This window comes from Gymnogyps californianus, chromosome 7 (genome assembly GCF_018139145.2).
Source record: "Gymnogyps californianus isolate 813 chromosome 7, ASM1813914v2, whole genome shotgun sequence".
In the NCBI taxonomy this organism is placed as follows: domain Eukaryota; kingdom Metazoa; phylum Chordata; class Aves; order Accipitriformes; family Cathartidae; genus Gymnogyps; species Gymnogyps californianus.
This window is the reverse complement of record NC_059477.1, coordinates 16,670,106-16,692,882: the sequence shown is the minus strand read 5'-3', so window position 1 is coordinate 16,692,882 and position 22,777 is coordinate 16,670,106. Positions and strand designations below refer to the sequence as shown.

At 36.2% G+C, this 22,777-nt stretch overlaps 1 protein-coding gene across 1 annotated transcript in view; it reads right to left on the bottom strand.

Moving 5' to 3' along the window:
* Positions 1-22,777, bottom strand: part of PDE1A (phosphodiesterase 1A) — a 155,120-nt gene that overhangs the window by 43,077 nt on the left and 89,266 nt on the right. The window contains exons 2-3 of the mRNA XM_050899779.1: positions 11,922-12,035; positions 432-614 (exon numbers count right to left, since the gene is read on the bottom strand). Of these exons, the coding sequence (XP_050755736.1) occupies positions 432-614; positions 11,922-12,035 (297 nt within the window). The remainder of the gene's footprint in view (positions 1-431; positions 615-11,921; positions 12,036-22,777) is intronic.

Here is a 22,777-nt window from a genome sequence, read left to right as displayed (position 1 = left end):
AAAGAACAAATAAAATATTAAGGAATAGCACTCCTTTTTAAATTAATCTTTCACAGTTTGTGAAATAACACTAAGCTATTTAAGGGTCTGATCCCAAAGACGACATAAATCTTTCTATGAATTTATGAGAAAAGCCCCTCCGCTGGTATATTACTCTTCTATGTTAGTGCAGTCTTTGGTACATTTTAGTGTAGAAGTTTCAAAGCCATAAAGTTCATTCCCAGAATTTTCCAAAGTCCAGGAGATTTCATTACAAATGTAGAGGTTTCATCTGGATTTCTGTATAGAAAAATAGAGCAATGGCAGAATTTGAAACCTAAATTCTGGCTCAAAGATTTGCTTCAGGTTCATCCCACCACTTAGGGGATCTTCAACGACAGACACTGTGGTTAAATGCAGTACTTGCTGTAGTAAGAAAAGACAGCGCTCACCTTTCTACAAAAATCCCAGCCTGTACAGCGTGCACAATGCTTCGGAATTTGGGCTTTTCTTCAGGTCTCCTCTTCACTATTCCCATTTCCCTCGTGAATGTAGAAGCTAACCAGTCCCGCACTTCCAGCGGGACCGAATCCGACTGGATGTCAGAGAGCTCATCCTCAGTGTCCAAAAGCTTCCTACAAAAAAATTAATACAAGGTAACCGAGAAGATGTCAGATTGAAGCAAAAGGAGTGTGGACAGGTGAACAGCTAACAAAACTTAACAAGAGCAGAGGTTGTCTGTAGAATTGACTCAGCACATCACTAAATGTCTTCTCTGGTAGACATACTGAGGCCACTGAGAAGCTGGGCACAGCAGATATCCTCCCTCTCTCCTGCTGCTCACGTTCCAGAAGGTAAAAGATACTCAAAAGCAAGATATTCAAGTAAAGGCAAGAGAAGATTTTTCTACAAAGACATCACAGCTATGGTGGATTGAAGCGTAATCAAGGAATTATAAAATTGTGAGGAGACGTCTAAAACAGTGGCTGACATGAATGTCTATAGAAAGAGGGGTTGCTGCTGTAACTGACAACACCAGTGGTCCATCTGATCTGTCCTCCAAAATAGTACAAAAAATGTTTTGACAGTTACATGCAAAGTAAATAATATTACATAGCAATGCTATGGTGAATGCATTTCAATTAACACCCTGTATACATGCTCATCATGTTATTCCAGTGCAATAAAAGTATTAAAGAGCATTAATTCCTTCTGTGTGGAGATCTGTATTACTATTGAAGGCAGGGTAACAAAATCATAGCAGTAAAGATATTATACAAGATTGGATTGCAAGTCAGCTTTCGCAGTTCTTAGTTGTTCAAAAAGTTAGAAAAGTTATGTAAACCTCTTGCAAAACAGAAAAAGTATTAAAAAGAAACTTCACTTCAACAAAACTGGAGGACGTCAGTTTGTTTAGAACAAACATGTAACTAAATATTCTCTTAAAACAGACTCAACACTTCAATTCTACACATCTATAAACCTACCAGATGTAGGAATACCACCTTTTTCTTGCTGCTATTTGCCCATATCACTCAGTCTGCTGGGGTTTTCCAAGAACCAAATCCCTTATTTAGTCAGATACCAAGTTTTCCTTCATGCAATTATGCAAGAAACCCCAGAGTCAGGATGACCCGAACATATGTAAAGCATGCCACCCTTTTAAAATGTTTTATTAAAAGTGGTATCAAGTGAATTGCAGGCATTATTCGATTACATAGATCTAATTCTCTAGTGCTGTCTTTCTGAAACTGCTCGAGTTTGTGTGAATTGGACACAAAGCAATGATGGAAAAAATATTTTTGAGTGTGATTTTCTTATCGGACAATCCGCTTGTCAAGTTAAAACGTGGGTCTCTTCTCCTGAGTGAACAGGATTCCTGGGAAATATGTTTGGTGGGAATTCGGCTAACAGCATTTGCAGATGGGTATTTGGGAGAGGAAAATTATCACTTCCTTTTCCATTTTCATATTGTCACCTCTGCCACTGTCTTTTCTTTCTACTCTTGGCATAACTCTGTTGACTCCTTCCCCTATTTGTGCACTCTCTCCTCATATTTATTCAGTGGCTCTTTCACACCTTTCACTTGCTCTGTTTCTCTCCTTCAATGTTTTCAAAACCTTGCCTAATCCAGGTCTTCTCTGGCATATAGAGGAATTGAGCAGCAACATGGATGATGAAGTAAAGCCTGAGTACAGTATAGTTCAAAGGAATCCCCACGTAAATCTAATACTATCTGAGGGATTACAGGAAGATGCCTAGTAGGAAGCATGAAGCCAGAAGTGTCATACAAAGTATTGGTGAACAGTGAGTGTAGTATATTTGTGCTCATCTGCCCTGTTCTCGGTTTCAGGAGCTCAACTGGCTGGCAGCATATTTTGTGAGACTTTTGAACTGAAATTTTTAAAAAAAATCCATAAAATGCCCCCAACACCACCACTGCTTACTGAAAGAACAGCAGAAACGTTCCTATTTTTTAGGGACATAGAATTTATCAGACTAGGAAGGCTCTTTAACACAGAGTGCAAGAGGAGCAGAATGGACAAGAACTATGAGATTTTCTGACAGTGGGACACAGGCCAAAAGTCAGTAATTTATTTTGGAGGAGCAGGACTTGTGTAGAGGAAGGGATTTGGGCAAATCATCTTGCAAAACTGAACCAAGGCTGAGACTGGCCATAGGTCAATGGCTATAAATTTATTTTATTCCCTAAATTTAAAACTATGTTATAGTCCACTTAAATCCCTACTAGTCTTACACTGTTATTAAATATCCCTGGAGAGATCAGTACATTTATATTTCTGAGGAATACTTGACATTTGATGTATTTGTAGTATAATCAGGAATAAACCTTATAATCCCTAAACCATATTTTTGTAACTATTCCAACTGTTACTCAAATGAGATTAAATTATTCCAGCGATAAAAGGACCATGGGCATTAGGCTGCCTCGGAGCATGCAGCAGGGATATTCCACATCACCTGTGCAGCAGGAAGCAGAGCTCTACATCAGTTTGCTATAGCGTCATGCAGATCTGAATTTGGGACCAAGTCCTGAGCTCTGCAGATATGAGCCGCTGGAGTACAAATTAATGCTAGCAAGACACACTGCAGTTTCTCTCATCTTTTTAACCATTCATCTGTAAAAGAGGAGGACTATTCAGTCTGTAAATGATAGGAGTAGGAATTACTTTATGAAGACAGAAGAGAGAAAACAGTATTTGAAAAAAGTGTTTCTTTAATCAGTAATTTTCATGAGACCACTGCTCTCTGATGAGAGGTGACTGAACAACATGCTATGGGAGAGAGAGAGTTTCAGTGTCTCTGGTTCCTACTTAACTAGGAAAGCAACCGCAACATAGAATTACGTTGTAAGCACAATCCTTTGTAAGGACAAGTTCTTACAGATCCCTCAACACATAACCTTAGTAACTTCTCAAAAAGAATTACTTTCAGAAGCCTGGCTAAAACAACATCTAAGGAGAGGAAACAAGGGCTACTCATTCATCTCATAACCACCTATTTTCTACACTTTCCTGACCTTTGAAAGAATAAGATTTATATTGGGGAAAATTACTCATGGCATATGCATTGCTAGAAATGGCCTTTGAATAAATTCACTAATGACTGCCATTCTTCTGTAATTACAGTGACAGGGCTCATATATGGGTCAACCGATCTGAATAAATGGATGGTTAGATGGATATATAATTTGATGGTAATTTTATTTAGGAAGGGAAATAAATTAGGCTATATATTGCACCACACAAACTATGCTTAATTATCACAAATTCTTAGAATGTAATATTCAACTCATTTCATAGTTTGCAACTTTTGTCAACTTTTATTCATCTATTTATACCTTGATTATAAACTATAGTATTTCCATTATATTTCCATGGGTGTGCAGGTGTATGTATACATACACAATATTGTGGATTCTGTGAAATACATCTAATTGTTCACCTTTTACCTGCTGATTGTGAAAACACTTCTTTAAAATAACCCAAATAAAGCAAATTTATATGTTGAGACATAAAAATATCTAATTGTTTTTATCAGTAATTTTAGTACTATTTACAAAATGCACACACATATATATAAATTTTACTAACTGTAAGAAAAAGAATCTTCAGCAGAACTATCAGAACTTACACACATTAACCAGAAGTACTAACAGTACTTCAGCACTTACATTAAAATAATAACTGAAATTTTCTTTTTCACCCAACGAGAACCAGTTTTTGATTGGCCACCACTATATTTTTTTACATGGATCTTGTTCTTTTTATGTCGAACCATTTTGCAGCTTGTTTGCTGGCCCCTAGTCTACTGATGTACATCACTGCAGCAAATGCATCAAGTAAATCACAGAGCCGCTATGTGCCTGTCCTTCTTGCTGTTATTGCTTCCGTTGCTCAGAACTTAACCGCAACAAAGGTTGACTCTTTTGAGCAGATGTATTATTACGTCACTCTGACATAATCACTGAGCATTATAACATCATCACTTCTTTGAATAAATTCTACAATACAACATTTTTTATAATTACTGGGAAAATACATAACAGTCCAAAGTGTATATTCAGAACATTTTTATTCCTGAGTGTTTATATTACTGCTATTTTAATTTATATCTACTTAGAACTGACAACTTCCTATTGATTCACTGATTTTACTGAAGCTTTTGGAAGTTACTGGTTTGGGTTTTTGCCTAATGAAAGTTATTATTGCCCAGATAAATGGAAAACACATTTATAAATTCTGCATTCTGTAATCCTACTGTTATGTAGACTTCTTGCTCTAACTTGCCACTTTATGAATCACAGGCGAATAGGTAAATTATTATAATAGGTGATTATTCAGGATGTCTTTAAATTAAAAAAAAAAAGGGGAAAGGTGAAATAGTATCAGAAGACAGGGTCAAAACAAAGACAAACATAGTTAAACCACTGAACTTCCTACCAAATATTACAGGGATTTTTGCAAGATTTTGAAATATAATTTGTAATTGTAAAATCTAATTTGTAAATTGTAATATAATTTTGCAACATTTTGCAATATTTAAACTTTCACATAGGTTCAAAAATGCCATTGGATAAATTAAGGAGCAAAATAACAAGTGACCATAGCTGTCAAACACAAGGCTAGAACCTCTGGCTTCTTAGAAAATATTTGGAGTGGAGTGACTGCAAGATCCATAGCCTCACCCTCCAAATCAACCACACTGAAGATGAGAGAAGGCGGGCATTTACTTTCTATTTTAAAGCTACACAGTTGTTCCACAAAGTCAGCCTTAAAGTAAAACTCTACTGAGATCAGTCCTATTCAACTGGGAGGCATGAACTCCAATATCCTAGGTGAATTAAATAAATGTTAATATACCAAGGCACACACTTTAATTTTTTCTTCTCTAAAGCTAAGCAACACCTAAAATACTAATAAACAAAACAAAAAAGCTCTAACACAATGTGCCACAGAAAGTACTTTTTTTCAACACAAAGTCAGAATTTCACGGTTACATACACTTATTTTGCTCATACATCATTAGCCTATTAAGTAGAAGCAATAGGAGGAAGAGATACGCGTGGGAAGGAGAGGGGGAGGCTTGGGTTATTTAATTCTATTCGTTCCATGAGTGGAACTCCCATTGACAGTTGTGGGAATAAGTAAGATATGGCCCATGGTATTTCAGCTTAGCAATCAATTAATATTGAAGTCATAGTAACTAATAACCTGATCTTCTTGTCACAGTACTGTGTTTTTGCCAAGAATAATTTTTCAAAATTCAAGTAGTGATAATTTCTAGCTCTCTTTTCATTTAATCAGAATTTTAAATATAGTAATGGACTACTCAGAAGTATATTTCTTTTCCATTAGGAATATATCACATGTACTATGGAGGAGAAAAAAGAAAAGAAGATGAAAAAAATTAAAATTAGATAATGGCTATGGGGAAAAAAAATCCATCACTGCTGATCAGTCTTGCTGCCTAACACAGATGGTGATAGATTTCCAGAGGAGGGATTGAGAAGGAGGTATTAGCTCTTTACCATTTAGTGAATTAATCAAGCTAATGATCAACCCCTTAAGAGTGAATTGATCAAAGTCCTCTTCTAGGTCGAGAATGCAGAAGGCAAAGAATTTACAGTCCAAATAGCCAATTCACATTTTTATCAATTATTTGTGTTCTAGTGTCTCACTATCTTCCTGAATGAGCATGAATCAATATATTCATCAATATTTACATTCCCTATACTCCACTACAATTTCCACCAACATCCACTAAAAGATTCTCTTGACTCCCACTGAGGATAAACAAATTGCAAAAATGATTGAGGTGCATTTTTAGTACATAAAGGTCTTTCTAAAGGAAATGATGAATTTACCAACAACATTGTACTCTTAAAATATAGCACATTCTCAGAAGAATTGTCCTCATATTAAGAGCTACCAATTAATTACAATAAATGGCAAAGATTCTGCATGAAATACAGTTATTGCAACAGCAGATAAGTAAGGGAGTAAGGACCATTGTTACTGGAAACATGCACTTGTTGATAGGTACCGCCTATTCAGAAATACAGACGTACATACCAAAGGCCATCAACAATCTCAAGATTCAGGTCAGGATATTCATGATTAAAAAATATCGTTTTTCAGGAGTACAGCTGTGAGCTGATGTATTTTCCTTTTTTTTAATTCAATTGCTTTAATGTGGTACTCTGGAAGCTCTATAGGGCAGGGACTATCTCAGGGCATGACTCATAAATAAATTAACAGCCATAACTTTGAGATAGAAAAATTCAATAACTTTGGAAAAGGGATGCAGGCCATTTACTGAATATTGTCGCTGAACTGAAGAGTTTTAGTCAGAATTTAACAGATTTTCAGTGATTTTAAGTGTATTTTTTTAATATAACTTTGATGCTGTTGTAAGCTTCCCTCTCAGAAAAAACCTTTGGCTTAGTACAAAAGATTTTAAAGGCTTATTTTAAGCTTTTATAAGGGTGGAATATACTGAATTAATCTCAACACAATAAGCTTTTTCTCAATAGCAGCTTTTACAGAAGTATCATTTGTAGATTCCCTCAATGGATGAACTGAATGATTTACTTCAAATGGTACATTTGTTGCTCTCAAAGCAACTTCAGGCAAAGTACATTTAACCATGGGTTGACTATGGAGGACAGCAACACACACTCACAGAAAACTTGACTGAATATTCAAGATTATGATTTAGTTTCATGCTTAAATAATTGCCAATTCCAAAATCTCCTCAACTGAGTCAGCTCAGAGAGGAATCATATAGACGATATTTTTCATCTGGCAAATAATTACCAAATAGGGCATCCCACTCCACTTGTTTTATCCTTGTATCATTAGGCAGATTATTTTCTTTAATATTCCCAGATTTTTTCAAAAAAGCTAATTTTGAAGAGAAATATTGTCCAGATCCTTCAAAATAAATGACATCATTGACTGAATCCCCCACTGTTCTGTGAATGAAACACTTAGTTATCTTCATGTATAAATGAACAAATTAACCTGTCTTTTCAGGTAGAGAGATTGAGAATATATGCTTTTAAAAATTTTAACAAATATGTACATCTCTTTGATGTAAGAGGATTTAACATTCTCAACCCTTGCACCTGCAAAGAGATTTGCCAGTGTGACCATCTCTGCTGGTTACCCTGAATGGATAATGGTGCCTGAATTAGCACATTTTCTTCCATAACCAGAGCCTTACAGTCAGTGAAACCACGTGATTCACAAAGTCAGCTAGATGTTGTACGCTATGGGTGGGAACAGAATGCAAATGGTCCTCTAATGTCAAGCAACAGATTCCTGCTGTGAGATGCTCAGCAGCAGTTGATGTAGCACTAGCTCAGAGTCTTGCAACACTGATACTAAAACATGGCTTGTGAAAATGAAATAATACAAGAAACATAAAAGATGTCTTCACTGACTTTCATTCTCATTTAAAATACAGAGAAGCTGCTAAACCTATATTGATGGTTAGAAGAGAGTGAAAGAAAGCACAGGGGTATCAAATAAGTATCCCAGTTCATTATTTTTTTGAGATATTAATTACTAGCCTAAGATGGAGCAGCTGCCATGGACTCGGGTTCTGTTGCAGTACTGGAAAACTTGAAAACACCAGGGAACAGCCTTCTTCAGCTTGCAGACATAACAAAAACCGCATACTGAAAGCTGCCCAAGAACAGGCTACACTGACCGTTCCTCCCCTCAGGATCTCCTGGAAATGGGAGAATTTCATTTAGTTGTTGGGGCGTTGCTAAGCTCCATTCACACTTCCATGACACACAGCTCTGTGAATACCAGCATCTAGTCAAGCATTTGCTCCTTTCTTCTTCCTTAGACTCCACGAGACAAAGATACACACATGCATGTTCTGATCACAAACACTTCTGTGGCGCACTTTAAGGGTCACGCGGACGTTTGGTGAGATGAAATGACGAAACTCTTTCTCTTGCAAGTGACATGATCACAGTTTAAACAATTTCCTTTTTGTCCACAATTTGAAGATATGTTTGCCCCTGCTTTAAGTCCAGAAACCACAGAAATATTTGGTGCATCAATGGGGTAGTGCACTGGAAATTCAGTATGGTCCAAAGTGTTTATTACAACAGCAGTCAAAAGTTTGGGTTTAATGACCTTTTTAGCTAACATTATACATATCAGAATGTGTACTTTTTTAAAAATAAGACCTTTTTCTCAAGAAGGACTGTGTTTACCATTATAATATCATTGAAATACCTTCACTATTTCCAGAGCTCTCATGCAAACATATATTGTTATAATGCCACTTACCCTTAATGAGATTTCCTTTTGCTTCATGAATGTAGCAGTAACCTGTATTTGTTATTTTGTCTTGTTGAATCAAAGATGCTCAAAGCAATTGCCAGCTATATACAACGGATCTAATTCATACATTACTGAAACACAGTCTCTTCTAAGTCAAAAGTTCTCAAGACGTTAAAGCCTTTTAAAAGGGCATTATACACCCTAAAACAAACTAAAAACCATGTATGGAATTGCAACCGCACAGATAAATATCCTCCTGAATCAAGTATATTTTCTAAAACATTAAGGCATTTAAAAAATGTAGTAAGACCATAATTGGAATAAAATATTCTGATTTTATCCAGAACAACTTAAACATGTTCTCCACGAGAAGTTTAAAATTTTTGTTTTATTTGGCTTTGGAATACATATATTTTTTTTAATCTTGTAATTTCCATCTAGATTTCATTTGACTTACTTTCTTCTCAGCAAGAATAAAGAGCTGTGTTTACAAGGAACGGAACAGCTGTCACGACTGAATTATCAGGCTCTATTTATTTCCTGTTTGACTCTAAATATCTTTCTTCCACTACCTTGAGCCAAGTGGCAGGTACTAATGGAGAAAATTCTGCAAGATTTGTCAGAATTATTTATAACACCTATTGAGTAAGTTTGAACTTCTTCCGCAGAGGAGATCCACTAAGGGGCTGGAACTGTGCGAGTTTCACTGCATTATTTGCAGCTGACAGTGAACCTCTGCTTCAGCTACCAAAGCGCTAGATCTCTTTCAAGGAAGTGTTTAGTGCAGCTTATAATTATTTAGTGCTGAAAGATGCAGCAGTCCTAAAAAGGGCTTGCTAAACAAGCTTATTAATTGACATGGGGCCACAGATAATTAAGCTTATAGGAAAGCAGCACGTACATATGTCCGATTTCTCTGTGCTTTCCAACTTCCCATCAGCTCAGAATCTTTTATATGGAATATTGACAGTCATTGCCCCAAACCAATTTTTCATCATTTTGGAAGGTTATCCCTACTGCTTATCCCTGTTTCTAATGAGTCTACTCTCAGAACTCCAAATACATTTTTCAGGTGTACCAGTTTTCTCTGTGTATGAAATGTCTGTTACTTGTCTTGATGCTCCCACACAAAGCCAGAAAGACTGGATTCCTCATTGTAATGATACTATTCATTTCCACAGAGGCTGCCTCGGTTTAGAAACTAAGTAAATCTCACATTATTTTCTTTGTCCTGGTGCTACCACTCAGAAAGAGCTATGAATACTATACCCATTTAATCACAGTGTTTGGGAGGTGCATGGAAGGAATAATCAGTGGTTTATGTCCTTGTCCCCTGTGCAGCTTTGACACAGCTCCCATGGTTATTAATGCAAAATACATGCTTAAGCTCCAACCACTGGTGGTGACGCGGTATGCCGTAATACAGGGGAGAGAGGACTGCGATCTTCCAAAGCTTCCTGAGCACGTGAGATGTGCCAACAAGATTTACGTTTAGAACAACTGCTGAAAAATGAAATTTTATGGCCTCTGTTGTGGTAATATGAGCCCAAAGAGAAGTTTGTTGATCATTTCTTGTATCTGTCTCCCTAAGGACCTGTATCAATTTAACTACAAATACGACTATAAACTAATGTAAATCCACAAATCAACCCTTGATTTAATGTAAAAGAAGCTTGATTAACTTGTCAGCCAGCCAAACTGATATAAATATATCCACAGTGGCATATTAACTACCAATATTTAAAAATATTTAATTTAAATTCATTCAGTTTTCTAACAAAGCCCAGGTCCCCTGGAAGTCACACAAGATGGTTTGCCCAAGTCTGCTTAGTTAAGCTTAATTTAACTGAATCTGTAAACATCTTCATAATACGTGAGCCCTTCTGAAGTCACAGAGGTCCCTAATGCTTTTCAAGTTGTGTATTTAACATGAGATTGCTAGCACTTTTGAAAGTGTCCCCAAGAACTGTATTGCAGCTGGGGGGCTGCTCAGGAAAGTCTTCCCTGTTACCACAGTTTTGTCAGCTTTTTACAGAATTGGACATGCATGCACTCTAAGAGCAGGACACCAGTATAAGTGATCCTGCCAACCTAGTCTGTAATATAATCTCTGAAAAATGGACCACTGGTACCAGCTTCATTTGCTATTGTTTTCATTCTGCCGTTTTCAAATGGGTAGGCTTTCTAGTGCCCAATAGTAGATGCTCCAAATTCCTGACTGGCAAGGCTTGGTGTGTGAATCACGCGCATCAAAGGAAAAGAAACAGCAAAAAGTTAGAGCAGTACTTTAAGCGCCATATCATATATGCAAATTCGCGGGGGGAGGGGGGGAGGCAGAGAGAGAGAGAGAGAGAGTTAGGTCCATGAAACAATCAGTATGATCGCAGACTTCTTAACTGTAGTATGGAACTGAGACATACGCTGCATGCTCCAGCAGTATTGGAGAAGTTTTGGCAGACATCTTTACAAGACCATTCTGCTTAGAAAAAACTTAGAGAGGCCAGCACACTGAAATAAAAACTGTAAGTTAGCTAGTTAACTTCAATACAGTACATATCTTAAAATTCTTTCAAGAAGCCAAATACTTAGAACTTCTAATTTGATTGGAGTCAACCCACATTAAAGATGATTGCCGGTAATACTGCCAGTAACAATAATCATAAACAAAGCATCAAACATTATAAAATAAATCACAGCTTTTCATGAATTTATGTATTTACAGGCCAGATTATAATATTCTGACTCATATCCGTGAGCGTTTCATTCCAAAACAGCCCATTTTTTTCAGTGATACACTCCTCAGCATGATTATCGGTATGTGGCCTGCAGGGGAAAGAAAATCCATCCTTCAGAAAATTCTTATGACTGTATACTGTCGAAATTTCATGAGCGAGGAAGATGCGAACTAGGCAAACTCTCCAGATGACAGTTACATCTGACCTTTGGAATCTTACTTGCTTTAACCTTGTCACTAAAAGACTTAAGAGCCATATACGATTCTTCTGATGTGCAGAGACCTTCAGCTCACATCAGTTATAATTGCATGCAAAGACCAAATTTCTAAAATGTGATTCCCAACACCCTTTCCTTGTTTTTTTTTTCCCTCAGACTTACCTGGTTTCATCAATATAAACTGCCTCCAGCACAGAAGCTGCATATTCAATATTCTTTTTTAAATCCACCACATTAATGTCACCCTTCTCCAGCTGCTTTACCAAGCATCTTAATCTGTGAAAAAGAAAATAAAAATATCAGTGCATTGCTTATATCAAATTTTAGTGACTGCATTTTCTATTTGAAATATTGAAACCAACACAATAGCCAATGTAGAGGCAAGAGACCATCACTGCATCTCTTGCCTTGTTTTAAAAAAATCTGATTTTAGAATGCACATAACCATGACCAGTTGTATGTTTTCACAGCTTGCTAAATTTGTAAGATCTATTAAGAAAAGGCATATACACTCCAGTAAGTCAGAGAGGACTCAGTAACTACCATCAGAGCGATTTCATATTAATTTGTGACATTACTATTATGCCTGAGTCTCTAATTTTGTTTAAATAACAAATAAAACTTCGCAAGTTGTCTTATTATAATTTTTCTGTGCTTAGAAGGTTGATTATAATCTTAAAATATCCACTATATACTGGCTTTGCTTCATTTAAATGTCTTCTTTAATTTTTATTTAGGCCTCCAGTATGTTTTTGCTGGAGAATTTGTATTTCTTATTAGCGTGAGCTAATGTGGAGCTCCATTGTTTACAGAAAATTCATCATTATACCAGACGAAAGGTGGCGCCTATGGCATTAGAAAAATCCAAATATTTTCCCAAGTGTGCTTTTACTCTTAGTTTTGAGTAAAACTCAACTTTCTTTTACATTACAAACATGGATACACCCAAAGGGGATTTTGTAATGCATCAACTCATGCCTCTGTAGCAATACACTTATACAGATAAACTCTTTGAATACCAGATTTTTCCTAAACTCTCTGCTGAGAAGAACACTTCTGACACTGCTCAAGTTAACCATATAGAGTAGTCACAGCACTGGAACGAAATGAAAACATCAGTAACTGTGTAGAGCTGTGACTAAATGGATGCTTAAAGAAGTATGGGTATTTTCCTTCTTTCTATGCTATATCTCTGAGTTGAAATAATCTATAGTTTTGTATCATATAAGATAAAGATTTCTGTAATTAAAGATACATCATTATTTTAACATAACTTTCATGAAATAATCTTTTTTATGTGTATGAAATGTGAAAAAATTGTGTGAAACGCACTTAGTTAAAAAATGGATTGAAATTGAGTCAGCACTAAGATGACTTTCAGAAAAAAATCATATTTATGACGTGAAAGAGCACATATAAAAATATAAAATAAGTTATATAATAATATGTTCTATATGCTATATATTATTTTTATTGGGCATATACAATATTTGATTGGACCTAATTAAAATGTGTGAATTAAAAAAATGCAATGATATTCAAAACAAATCTCTCATAAACCTGGAAAGTACTGTTCTGTCATAAAACCACTTTCATGTTTTTTCTTTATATTAATTTGGCCTAAGTATAATTATGTCCAAGCCTGCAAGGATAATTTTAGCAAATGGAGTTTTAAGACCAGCCTCCTCAGTTCTCCGAAGTCTTAATTCAATTCAAATTAGCATAGAACATAACACATATAAAGCTCTTAGCAACCATATTTACTTGGTATTTTACACAGTGCATTGCATATCAATGGAATGGAAAATTTAGTGTTAAAAAATTTTCTCAGAGAAGTGAAGTGGGTGGATGAAATAGTGTGGGAGCGCATCTCCTACACAGAAATAACCTTATGCATGGGGAGGCAGTTCCAGTGCGTAACTCCTTCCACTGCAGAGGTACCTACAGACTGAAGAAGCTAATTCATAGACACTCACCTTGCAGTACCCAACACACGCACTGTAACTCTCCTGGGATGTCTGCTCCTCAGTAATGCACACAAACACACATACAACCCCTCCTGATCACCAATGCCAAAATGCCCAGGTGAGTCTGGCAGCATCACCATCACTACTTGCAAATAGCCGTCGGGTGGTTCTGCCACTTGCACTGTTCCCTCCATGTTTGACTGAGCATGTCTCCGAATTGCACTTCCCAAAGTGAAAGCATAAACGAATTTAAAAATGTAACACCGCACAGCGGGGGGACGGGCTATGGTAGAACAATATTAGCTCAAAATGGCTTCAAATCCTACAATTTCCAGTGGTTCTATGTTTTCTCAGGGCATAGACCAGACGACAGATACGTGGAATCATTTTTACGCTTGCAAGAGGAAAGGAGTCCCTGGGGGAGCCTTTAAGCCACAATGACCTTGCAGTATCTTGCTGCATAGGTGGCAGTCAACTGATGTAACTTGCCCGGTAGCTATAGTTCATATTCTAGGAGGAATGCAGAACACAATAACAGACTGGGCAATTTGGAAAAGCTGCTCAGGCAAAGTTAAAGTGATTCTGAAGAGGTTACAGAATCACAAAAGGACAAAATCCATACAATTCAATGATGACCAGTGACCTTGTCATCTCATGCAACCATGCTTTGTGGAGATGTCCTCAAGAGTGTCTCTAGCTGACCCAGTGCAGATCTACCATAGAACCACAGGATAATTTTGGTTGGAAGGGACCTCTACCTGATCCAAGCTCTTGCTCAAAGCAGGGCTAACCTCAAAGTTAGGTATAACTTCAAAGTTACATCTAATTTCTCAGAGGCATTTCCACTCGAGCTTTAAATGCATGGAGATTTCACAAACTCTCTGGGCAACCAGTTTCAATGTTTAACCAGCCTCACAGTGGATTATTTTTTCCCAATACCTAACTGGAATGTCCTTTGTGGCAACTTGTGCCCAGTGGCCCCCAACCTTTGCTGTGCACTTCCAAGAAAAATCTGGCTCTATCTATGGTACAACTTGCCACTAGGAAGCTGGACACAGCAATAAAATCCTTCCATAGTGTTGCTGATCAGACACTTGTCAGGTGATAATCATGAGGTCTACCCCAGAAGTTAGCAAAATGGACTTCCAACGCAGCAAAATTAAGTGGGTTATAACAGTATATGAATGATCTGAATATACTCAATATACTATGCATTAAAGTGAAACAGCCACAGAGTTTAAGAGCTGACATTTCAGTAATGAAACTAACATTTTAGTAAAGAATAAATATGTCAATTTATAAGACAAACCAACAAGTGTTAAAATATTCATAGCCCAGCATTCCGCAAGACAAAGAAAATTGTAAAAAGGACAAGGAAAAGTAACAAAAAAGAATTATTACTCCAGCTGTACTGGGCAGGATTTTTATTTATTTGTTTGTTTTCTTTTAATTAAGTGTGATAAATTGAAAACAAACACGAGAAATACCATTAGAAAACCTGAAATGCTACTTAAAATTGGAGCTAATTGTATTACCCTGCCTGTGAACTCTGCTACTAAGAAATAATAGACAGCAACAAGAAAAAAATTCAGAGGCTGTTTTGTGAAATAGAAAAATGGACTGTTCGAACTGTTTTAAGGTGCAAAGAAAATTGCATGCAGAGTTAACATGACATAACATGAAAGAAAGAGATTTATAGAGCAAAAGAAACAGATTATTTCTCTCAGGACAACTGAAAACTGCATTTTAAAACTAGCAGCCCCAGTTTGTAAGGGCGAAAGAGACATCTGGAATTAATAAAGGGAGTGGGTGGAGAACCATCTTCTGTAATATTGGGTAAACACCATTAACAGCGCTGTGGTATTAAATGCTTTTATGGACAATCCAAATGTGCTCTACTCCTACCTATCTTTAACAGTGCCGTCTGTGAGGTTACAAGGACCAGTGTTCCTCCAGTTCTCACCTCCCCGTGCAGCTGATGCCTATGTCCAACTGTGGGCAATAAGCTTTGAGGCCCACCCAGCAACACAGGTAAACCAGGAGCAAATGAGGATTTTACTAGGAGCTGAAGTAGCATGCTCTTGATTAACAATACCAAATCATGACTCAATTGTTCCCTCCTTCCTCGTTAAAATTCTCCCATGTTTGAATTAAAGTTTTGATAAATCTACTGTAACTTTCAGGGGTTGTACCAAATCAACTGAGGTTAGATCTTAGGTTATTTGTGAAGGCTTCCTGTGACAGTTTCAGTAACTACAGGAAAAAAAAAAGGAAGATAAGGAATCAGTGATTAAAAAAGACTTTTTACAATGTAGTCATGAGAAAATGTTTTCTTCTATGGAATCAAGCAATGTTCAACAAGAGAAGTATGTTTGGAAATACTGAGTAATTGTCCTAAACACAAATTTAAAAGATAAAAAAGAAAGGTGCCAGGGGTGGGATTACTTAAGAAGGGAGATTGTAAGGTAGAGAGGCAGATAAGTTGGACAATTTCAATTTCAGATTTTAAAGACTGCCTCTTCCTTTTCCAAGGGAAAATAAATTACCTGTGATCGCTGAGAATAAATGAGAACTAAAGGTTCAGTTTAACAGTCTTCAAGAACCGGAAGAGGAAAATTCAGCCTGAGGTTAACTTCTGAACCTGAGAAAAAGACCCTCTGTCTGCTTTCCCAAAGACTGCCTTTATCTGCCATCTGAGTCTCCCCATCATCAAGCACTGGAAAGAAACAGCTTTCTAACTTACACATCTGGACTTCACTTAAAACTGTTTTGGAAACTTTGTACAAAAAAAGCTGGCTTTTGCCACAGATCCGATTAAAGGGGAAGTGAAACAAACCGTAAAAAGTAAACTGTAAACTAACCCTGCTTCCTATTATATTTTGAAATTAATGGAAGTCACTGTTGAAGACAGGCAATGAACACATGGGTTATTCTTTGAAAATAATAAGCCCATGCTAATTACAGAGAAATAGTTATTCATATTAATATTCAATAATCACAATGCCAGTTTAAAAATTATCTGTGTTAAGTCAACTCCAATTACAAGTTGTAAATCATCATGTTCCCATGATGTAGTTGAGAAAAGCCTAGCTGTGTGCCAAATGTATGAATTCCTTGAAAAGATTATGAGCAAATACTGACATGTTAAAAAGTTTAGGGACAGAAAAAATGATTATTTTCTGTAAACAACTGTTTCATATTTTGTTTGGACTATTTAATATTGAATAAGAAAATTAAGTGGATAATTGTAATCTTTATTATACAAGTGATTTGACCCTCTAAATGAACATTACAAACTAAAAATAGGCTGATATGTAACGTGAAATTAAAAGTAAAGAGGAGAGTAACCATATTCTGACAATACGGTTAGTTAAACACCACTGGTTTTAAAAAACTTTGGGGAAGTGGGAAATTTTCCTCTAAAATTATTTAGAATTAAAACTGGAAACCAGTTTTGCTACCTGTAGTGATTCTTGTAATAATCAGATGAATAATTTTCACAACCTGTAGAAAGCATTGCTCACCCAGTAGTTCCTCAGCTTTCAAAGGCAGAAGTTATATCCTCAAACTTAAACTCTCTGAAACAGGGCCAATATCTAGCAATTCCAAATCATTAACAATTCCAATCATTAACAGCTCATCTATTTAAAACAGCCCAATCCCAGAATCCAAGTTGTTGTACATACCTACAACATTTGAGATTCAGGAAAATATTTGAATGAGGAGAAATCCAAAATGGGAATAGCAAAACTTCATCTTGCAAAAGTCTCAACAAATAAAACATATCACTATCTCACTTGAATTCTAAAATTCCCTACATAAATTGCCCAAATTCCGATTATTTTTTATGTGAATTGGTATCATTTGAATTTTACACTTTTCTATTAAGAACATGCATGTATAAAATAAACCTTTATCTAAATACACCATTTCCTTCAACAAATACTTTAAAATAACATAGATCAGAAATAAAAAACAAATTGTAATAATAAAAATCAACCATTCACAAAGTTCGTGCTCTCACTTTTTCAAGTAAAAAATTACAATATACAGATCACTAGAAATCTTTTATTATGACAAAGGATAAAATTCCTTTTTTGTGTTTTCTGCAAGATGGAACAAAAATACTGACTATGAAAAAGGAAAATCTCAGATACAGTTGTAGTATTTGTAATACACGGCTATAAAAGACTAGACCTGATCATACAAATGGATGAGAGATACTGGAGAAATATCCAGAATACGGTAATAAAGATTGAGGAGTGATCCCTTTGGGTAGCCACTCCTGTTCCCTGCTCCTACCTGCAGTTACAAAGTGGCCAACTAACATGGCTTCAAAATGGCTAACCTTTACTTCAAGGTTTTTTACATTATGGTAGGGAAAAACATGCTGACACAGGGACATTTTGCCAGTCAAGGCAAGGCCAGTATATCAATGGAGAGCAAGGATTAGAACTGACAGCTCTTGACTCAGACCTTGATGCGCATTTCACTTCCCTGAATTAATAAAAAATGCAGTTTCAAATGCAGTTACCTAATATTTCTTCTAATTAGAGGTCCTGTCTCTCAACAAATTCTGATACTGAGAAATGCAAGAAAGATATCTCCCATTTTCAGTGCTGCAAATGTGTTTTATGAAATTACTTCTCAGTCACTGCTGTGTCTGAGCATATGCACAGGAAGCCTTGTGGTTGCTAAGGGTTTCACGAATCACATTCATTTCACGATTATTTTAAGCATATGAGTGGTACACACTGATCTGTAATTATGATTCAGTCATTAGAAAATAAATATTGAATATGCTGGTAATTCAGCCAACATTTTCATATACCAAAACTTCAATCCCATATTGCAGAATTAAAATAGAAGTTGTGCAGCTATGAAACACACACTGAAATTTACACTTTCTTAATGATAAAAGTCTGCATTTTCATGGTGATAGAATTGCCTTGGCTGTTTAAATATTGATCACATTTATGCAAGATGAAGTGGTTTTCCTTCAGGCAGGCATTCTCCATTAGGCTTCAATTCATTTCACCTTACTCATGCTATAAATTTATTATTTAGCACTCTAATACTGTATAAATATTATCCTTTGAGTCTCATTCAGTAACAGGTTCAAGTGTGTTTAAAGGTTTAATCAAAATTTAGTCAAAATTCCTAAGTTTTCTTTAGCACCTAGCTGAAATCACAGAAAGCCATGGAGTCTTACACAGTTTCCACCTGAAATCATAAACTGATCCAAGCTCTCTAAAGCATTTTTGAATTTTTGCGTAATTCTCAACAAACCTGATCAAACAAATTGCAAGTGCCTGAGAAGCCTTAGTGTCTTAAACTCAGTAACACTAAAGGTCTGCTATTTGCAGCTCTGTAACCTTTCACCATCATCTCTATCATCACCACCTTCTGCTCTGGAGAGACACCCCAGAGGAGGAGGCTCACCTGGGATCCTGTTGCTGCTGCTCTTCCCTGCTGTCTCTCTTGCCTCCCCCGGTTACTCATCCTTCCCCGAAAGTAACTTTACCATTACAGTCAACCAATGTATGTTATCAGCACAAATTCTCACACATGTGAATTTCTCTCACCTTCCTTTGTGCATACCCAAGACAGAGAATGAAACCTATTTCAGCCAAGCTTTAAGCATCTCTCAAACTTTTCTTGCTTCTGCTAATGAACCATCATCAGTGCTAATTTGGTTCCTCTGTTCAATTGCTTTCCAGGTTGCAGCTTAATGAAAAAATCCTCAAACTTCAAATTACCTACTATGTACATACATTCAGGTGTTTTATCTGTCTTCTGTTAGATCCAACAAGTAACCAACTAGTCTTTCCTTACCCTGAACTCCATGACTGTTTCTATTGCCTCAACATCCATTTCCATTATCTGATATTCCCATTTCACAATCAATCCATGAAATCAAAGACAAATAATGCACAATCTATAGGACTGATTTGTAAATTGCAAATTATCCTTCTAATGGCTTTTGCTGAATATTTATTTTTGTCTGAAGATTGACATTTGATATATAAGGTTCCCCCGAGTTGTATATACGTTAAATAGAGTGCTAGCTAAAGCTATTTCATCTTGAAGTTGCTAAGTACTTGAACAGTCTGTATGTCTCAAAGTCTTCATCACAATCTAGCTAAACTCACTATCAACAACAAGCTGGGAAATCAAATGTAAACTCATCACCTGCCAAAAATCATGCTTGAAGATGATGGAAGACTTTCAGTACATCTCACTTGCTGGAGCTAATGTGATAAACGCACAGAAAAGGCACACAGCCCTTGTTCCCCATAGCCATTTAAAAAGCTTTATTTTTCCTGCAGACAGCAGCTTTGAGCACAGTGATCGAAGAAGCTGCTAAAAGGCAGAAGTTAAGCCTCTAAATCTTCCAAAGCAGTCTCCTCCATTACTTAAAAAAAAAAATATTCCATGGCAGAAGAAGAATATTTCTAAATAGATCACCTCACACTCACATTTGAGTGTTGGCTCTACATTCCAGCAAGGAAATTGTATCCAAACCTCTGTGCCACTGGAAATTATCAGAGGAGCGCAGGCCTGGCACATCTCACTGTCTGTGCTTTAGAGAAACTCTCTTAGCCCTACCTCACAGCTCCCAATCATCACAACTGCATCTCCCACACTTGTAAGAAAGATCATGACCTACTTCTGCCCCAGGGATGGTCACAGAGTCATGGGAGATGTCTGCTGTTTTAAAAGAGTTCCTGCTAGAACGCATTTCTCCAGACAAGAGTATTATGCCACAATTCCTCTCCCCTTCACATGATCCAGACTGTTTTAATATGATTGTGATGCACTAAATATTTGATCTCATCACACAATCCAGCAAATGGAGTCTCTCTTGTCATCAACTAGATAAATTCAATGGTCTGAAAATGTTTGTCTTCACCCTCTCATGTTCCCTCTGCTGCCTAGTACTGCTAGAAACTACATTTTGCTTTAGCTACTCTTGAAACTCATAGATGAGATAGTATCTTCCCATGCAGTGGTATCTTACCAACTTATCAATCATCACAGAATGATAAGGGTTTGGAAATGGATCTCTCATTACTCTTTCTTTTATTCTGTCTCTTCTCTCATTCACCCTGAAGTCATTGGTATACCCATCCTGAATCAACATGCTGAATATCTCCTTCATTCCTTGGGACCAGAAAATCTGGGTTGAAGAATGTTGATACTCATCCTTTGAAAACAGCATGCAAAGAGGTAGAAAGTCCTTTTAGAAACATTAAGAACAAGCTATCATATAAAAAGTTAACCGATGTTCTTTCATTTAGGACTGCATTAACCCGAACTGGTAAATTTGTACTGAAAATATTTTCTAGACTACTACTAAGAAAATACGTTGCTCTCATTGAAAAGGCTTTTGAAAGCCTTTTTGGTGCCATTTCTGCAGTTGTTAAGGACAGAAGATTGTTAAGTGTTCAGCACTAAAAATAACGTCATTGCTCAATGATCAAAGAATCATCTATGATACTTACCATGAGTATCCTTTCCTCTAGTTGATAAAGTCACATATGAGCAAACAAACCAGGAAGTGTCCTCCATTAACATTAAAATAACGACACTTTGTTCTGTGATTTCTCTGTGGAATCAAACTACATTAAATACTATATATTCTGTATAGAATTAACATTTTGATTTCCCCAAGATAGAAACTAGAACCAGGACAGAATTTCCGTGCTGCATACCACAGGTCAACATATATAAATGTGGCCAAAACTTTACAGCTAACACTTCTGGCAACTTTTATATTTGTTTCATTAATAGTCACAGATCTTTTGAGACATCAAGCTGTAGAATCTGGGTCCTGGTAAGTAATCTGGGTCCTCTGTGCTTATTTACAAATGATTTTATATTTATTTCAGATGAATCAGGGTAGTTGGTTCAGCTGGCCTAACAGGCCAACATAACAACCAACATAACAACCAAGACAATCCTACTTCAATCCAAGCTCTAACTTGTCATTTGGGTTAGAAGTCCTACTTTCCTACTTATAATTAAACTTAAACACTTGAAGTACCAGAATATCAAAGTTATACTTTTAATATATAATCACACCTTCCAGATGGGATGACAGAGCCAATTTATCTTGAATTTTGTTTTTAAAGTGTATCATGGTTTCTGAGGAACAAAGTACAAATCTCTATGTGTTGGGATAAAATTGTGAAATGTAAAAAATACAAATATTTGCATTAGGAACTATTACAGACTATTGAATAAAATATTAAAATAATTTAAGAGTTACCTTAGTCTGCCTAAAATGTTGTAGAAAAAATACCACCACCTTAATTCAGATGTCTTTGTTACTGAATAATTAACAGCTTCAACAAATCTATTTTCACTAAAAGAATTTTTCACTCAAAAGACAGAGCAAGACATAAATGCTTTAGCACAACAGCTGTAGTAATTACAGTACAATTTTGCTGTAAAATCATTACCATCTCAGTGGTTCTGAAGAAAGGATATAGCACAGGTAATGTATATGACAATGTAAAAATATGAATAGGGCTTTTATTTAAAATTGCAATACTGCAATTAAAATGAAGAAAAAAGAAAAAATTAGGAGATGCTAGAATCCAGCACTCTATGTTATGTGCGAAACTAACTTCTGGCATTTGGAATTGTTAAAAATAAATGTTCTGCTGAAGAATTGCCAAATCAAAGCACTTCAAAGTAGGTCTTGGTAATGAGAAGTAGAACATTAGAAAAGCTTAAACACACTTGAGAGCTGTATAAATGTTTAAAAGCAGAAAGAATCAAGTGCGTGAACTTTTCCCCTATATTCTTTAAGAATGATCATAAATAGGATGAAATGTAACATGACCATTCTTATTTACACATGTGAGCTTGATCTAGGATTTGTCTACATGAGAAACTAAATTTGAATTAAGGTCAGGTAAGAAACTGAAATTCACTATCTGTCCTTGAATAGCTCCATCTTTGAATACTTTAGGATGAGTAGAAACAAGTTCCTGGAGCTCATCAGGAAGAATATTTCCAAAAAAGTTATTCTTGAGCAATATC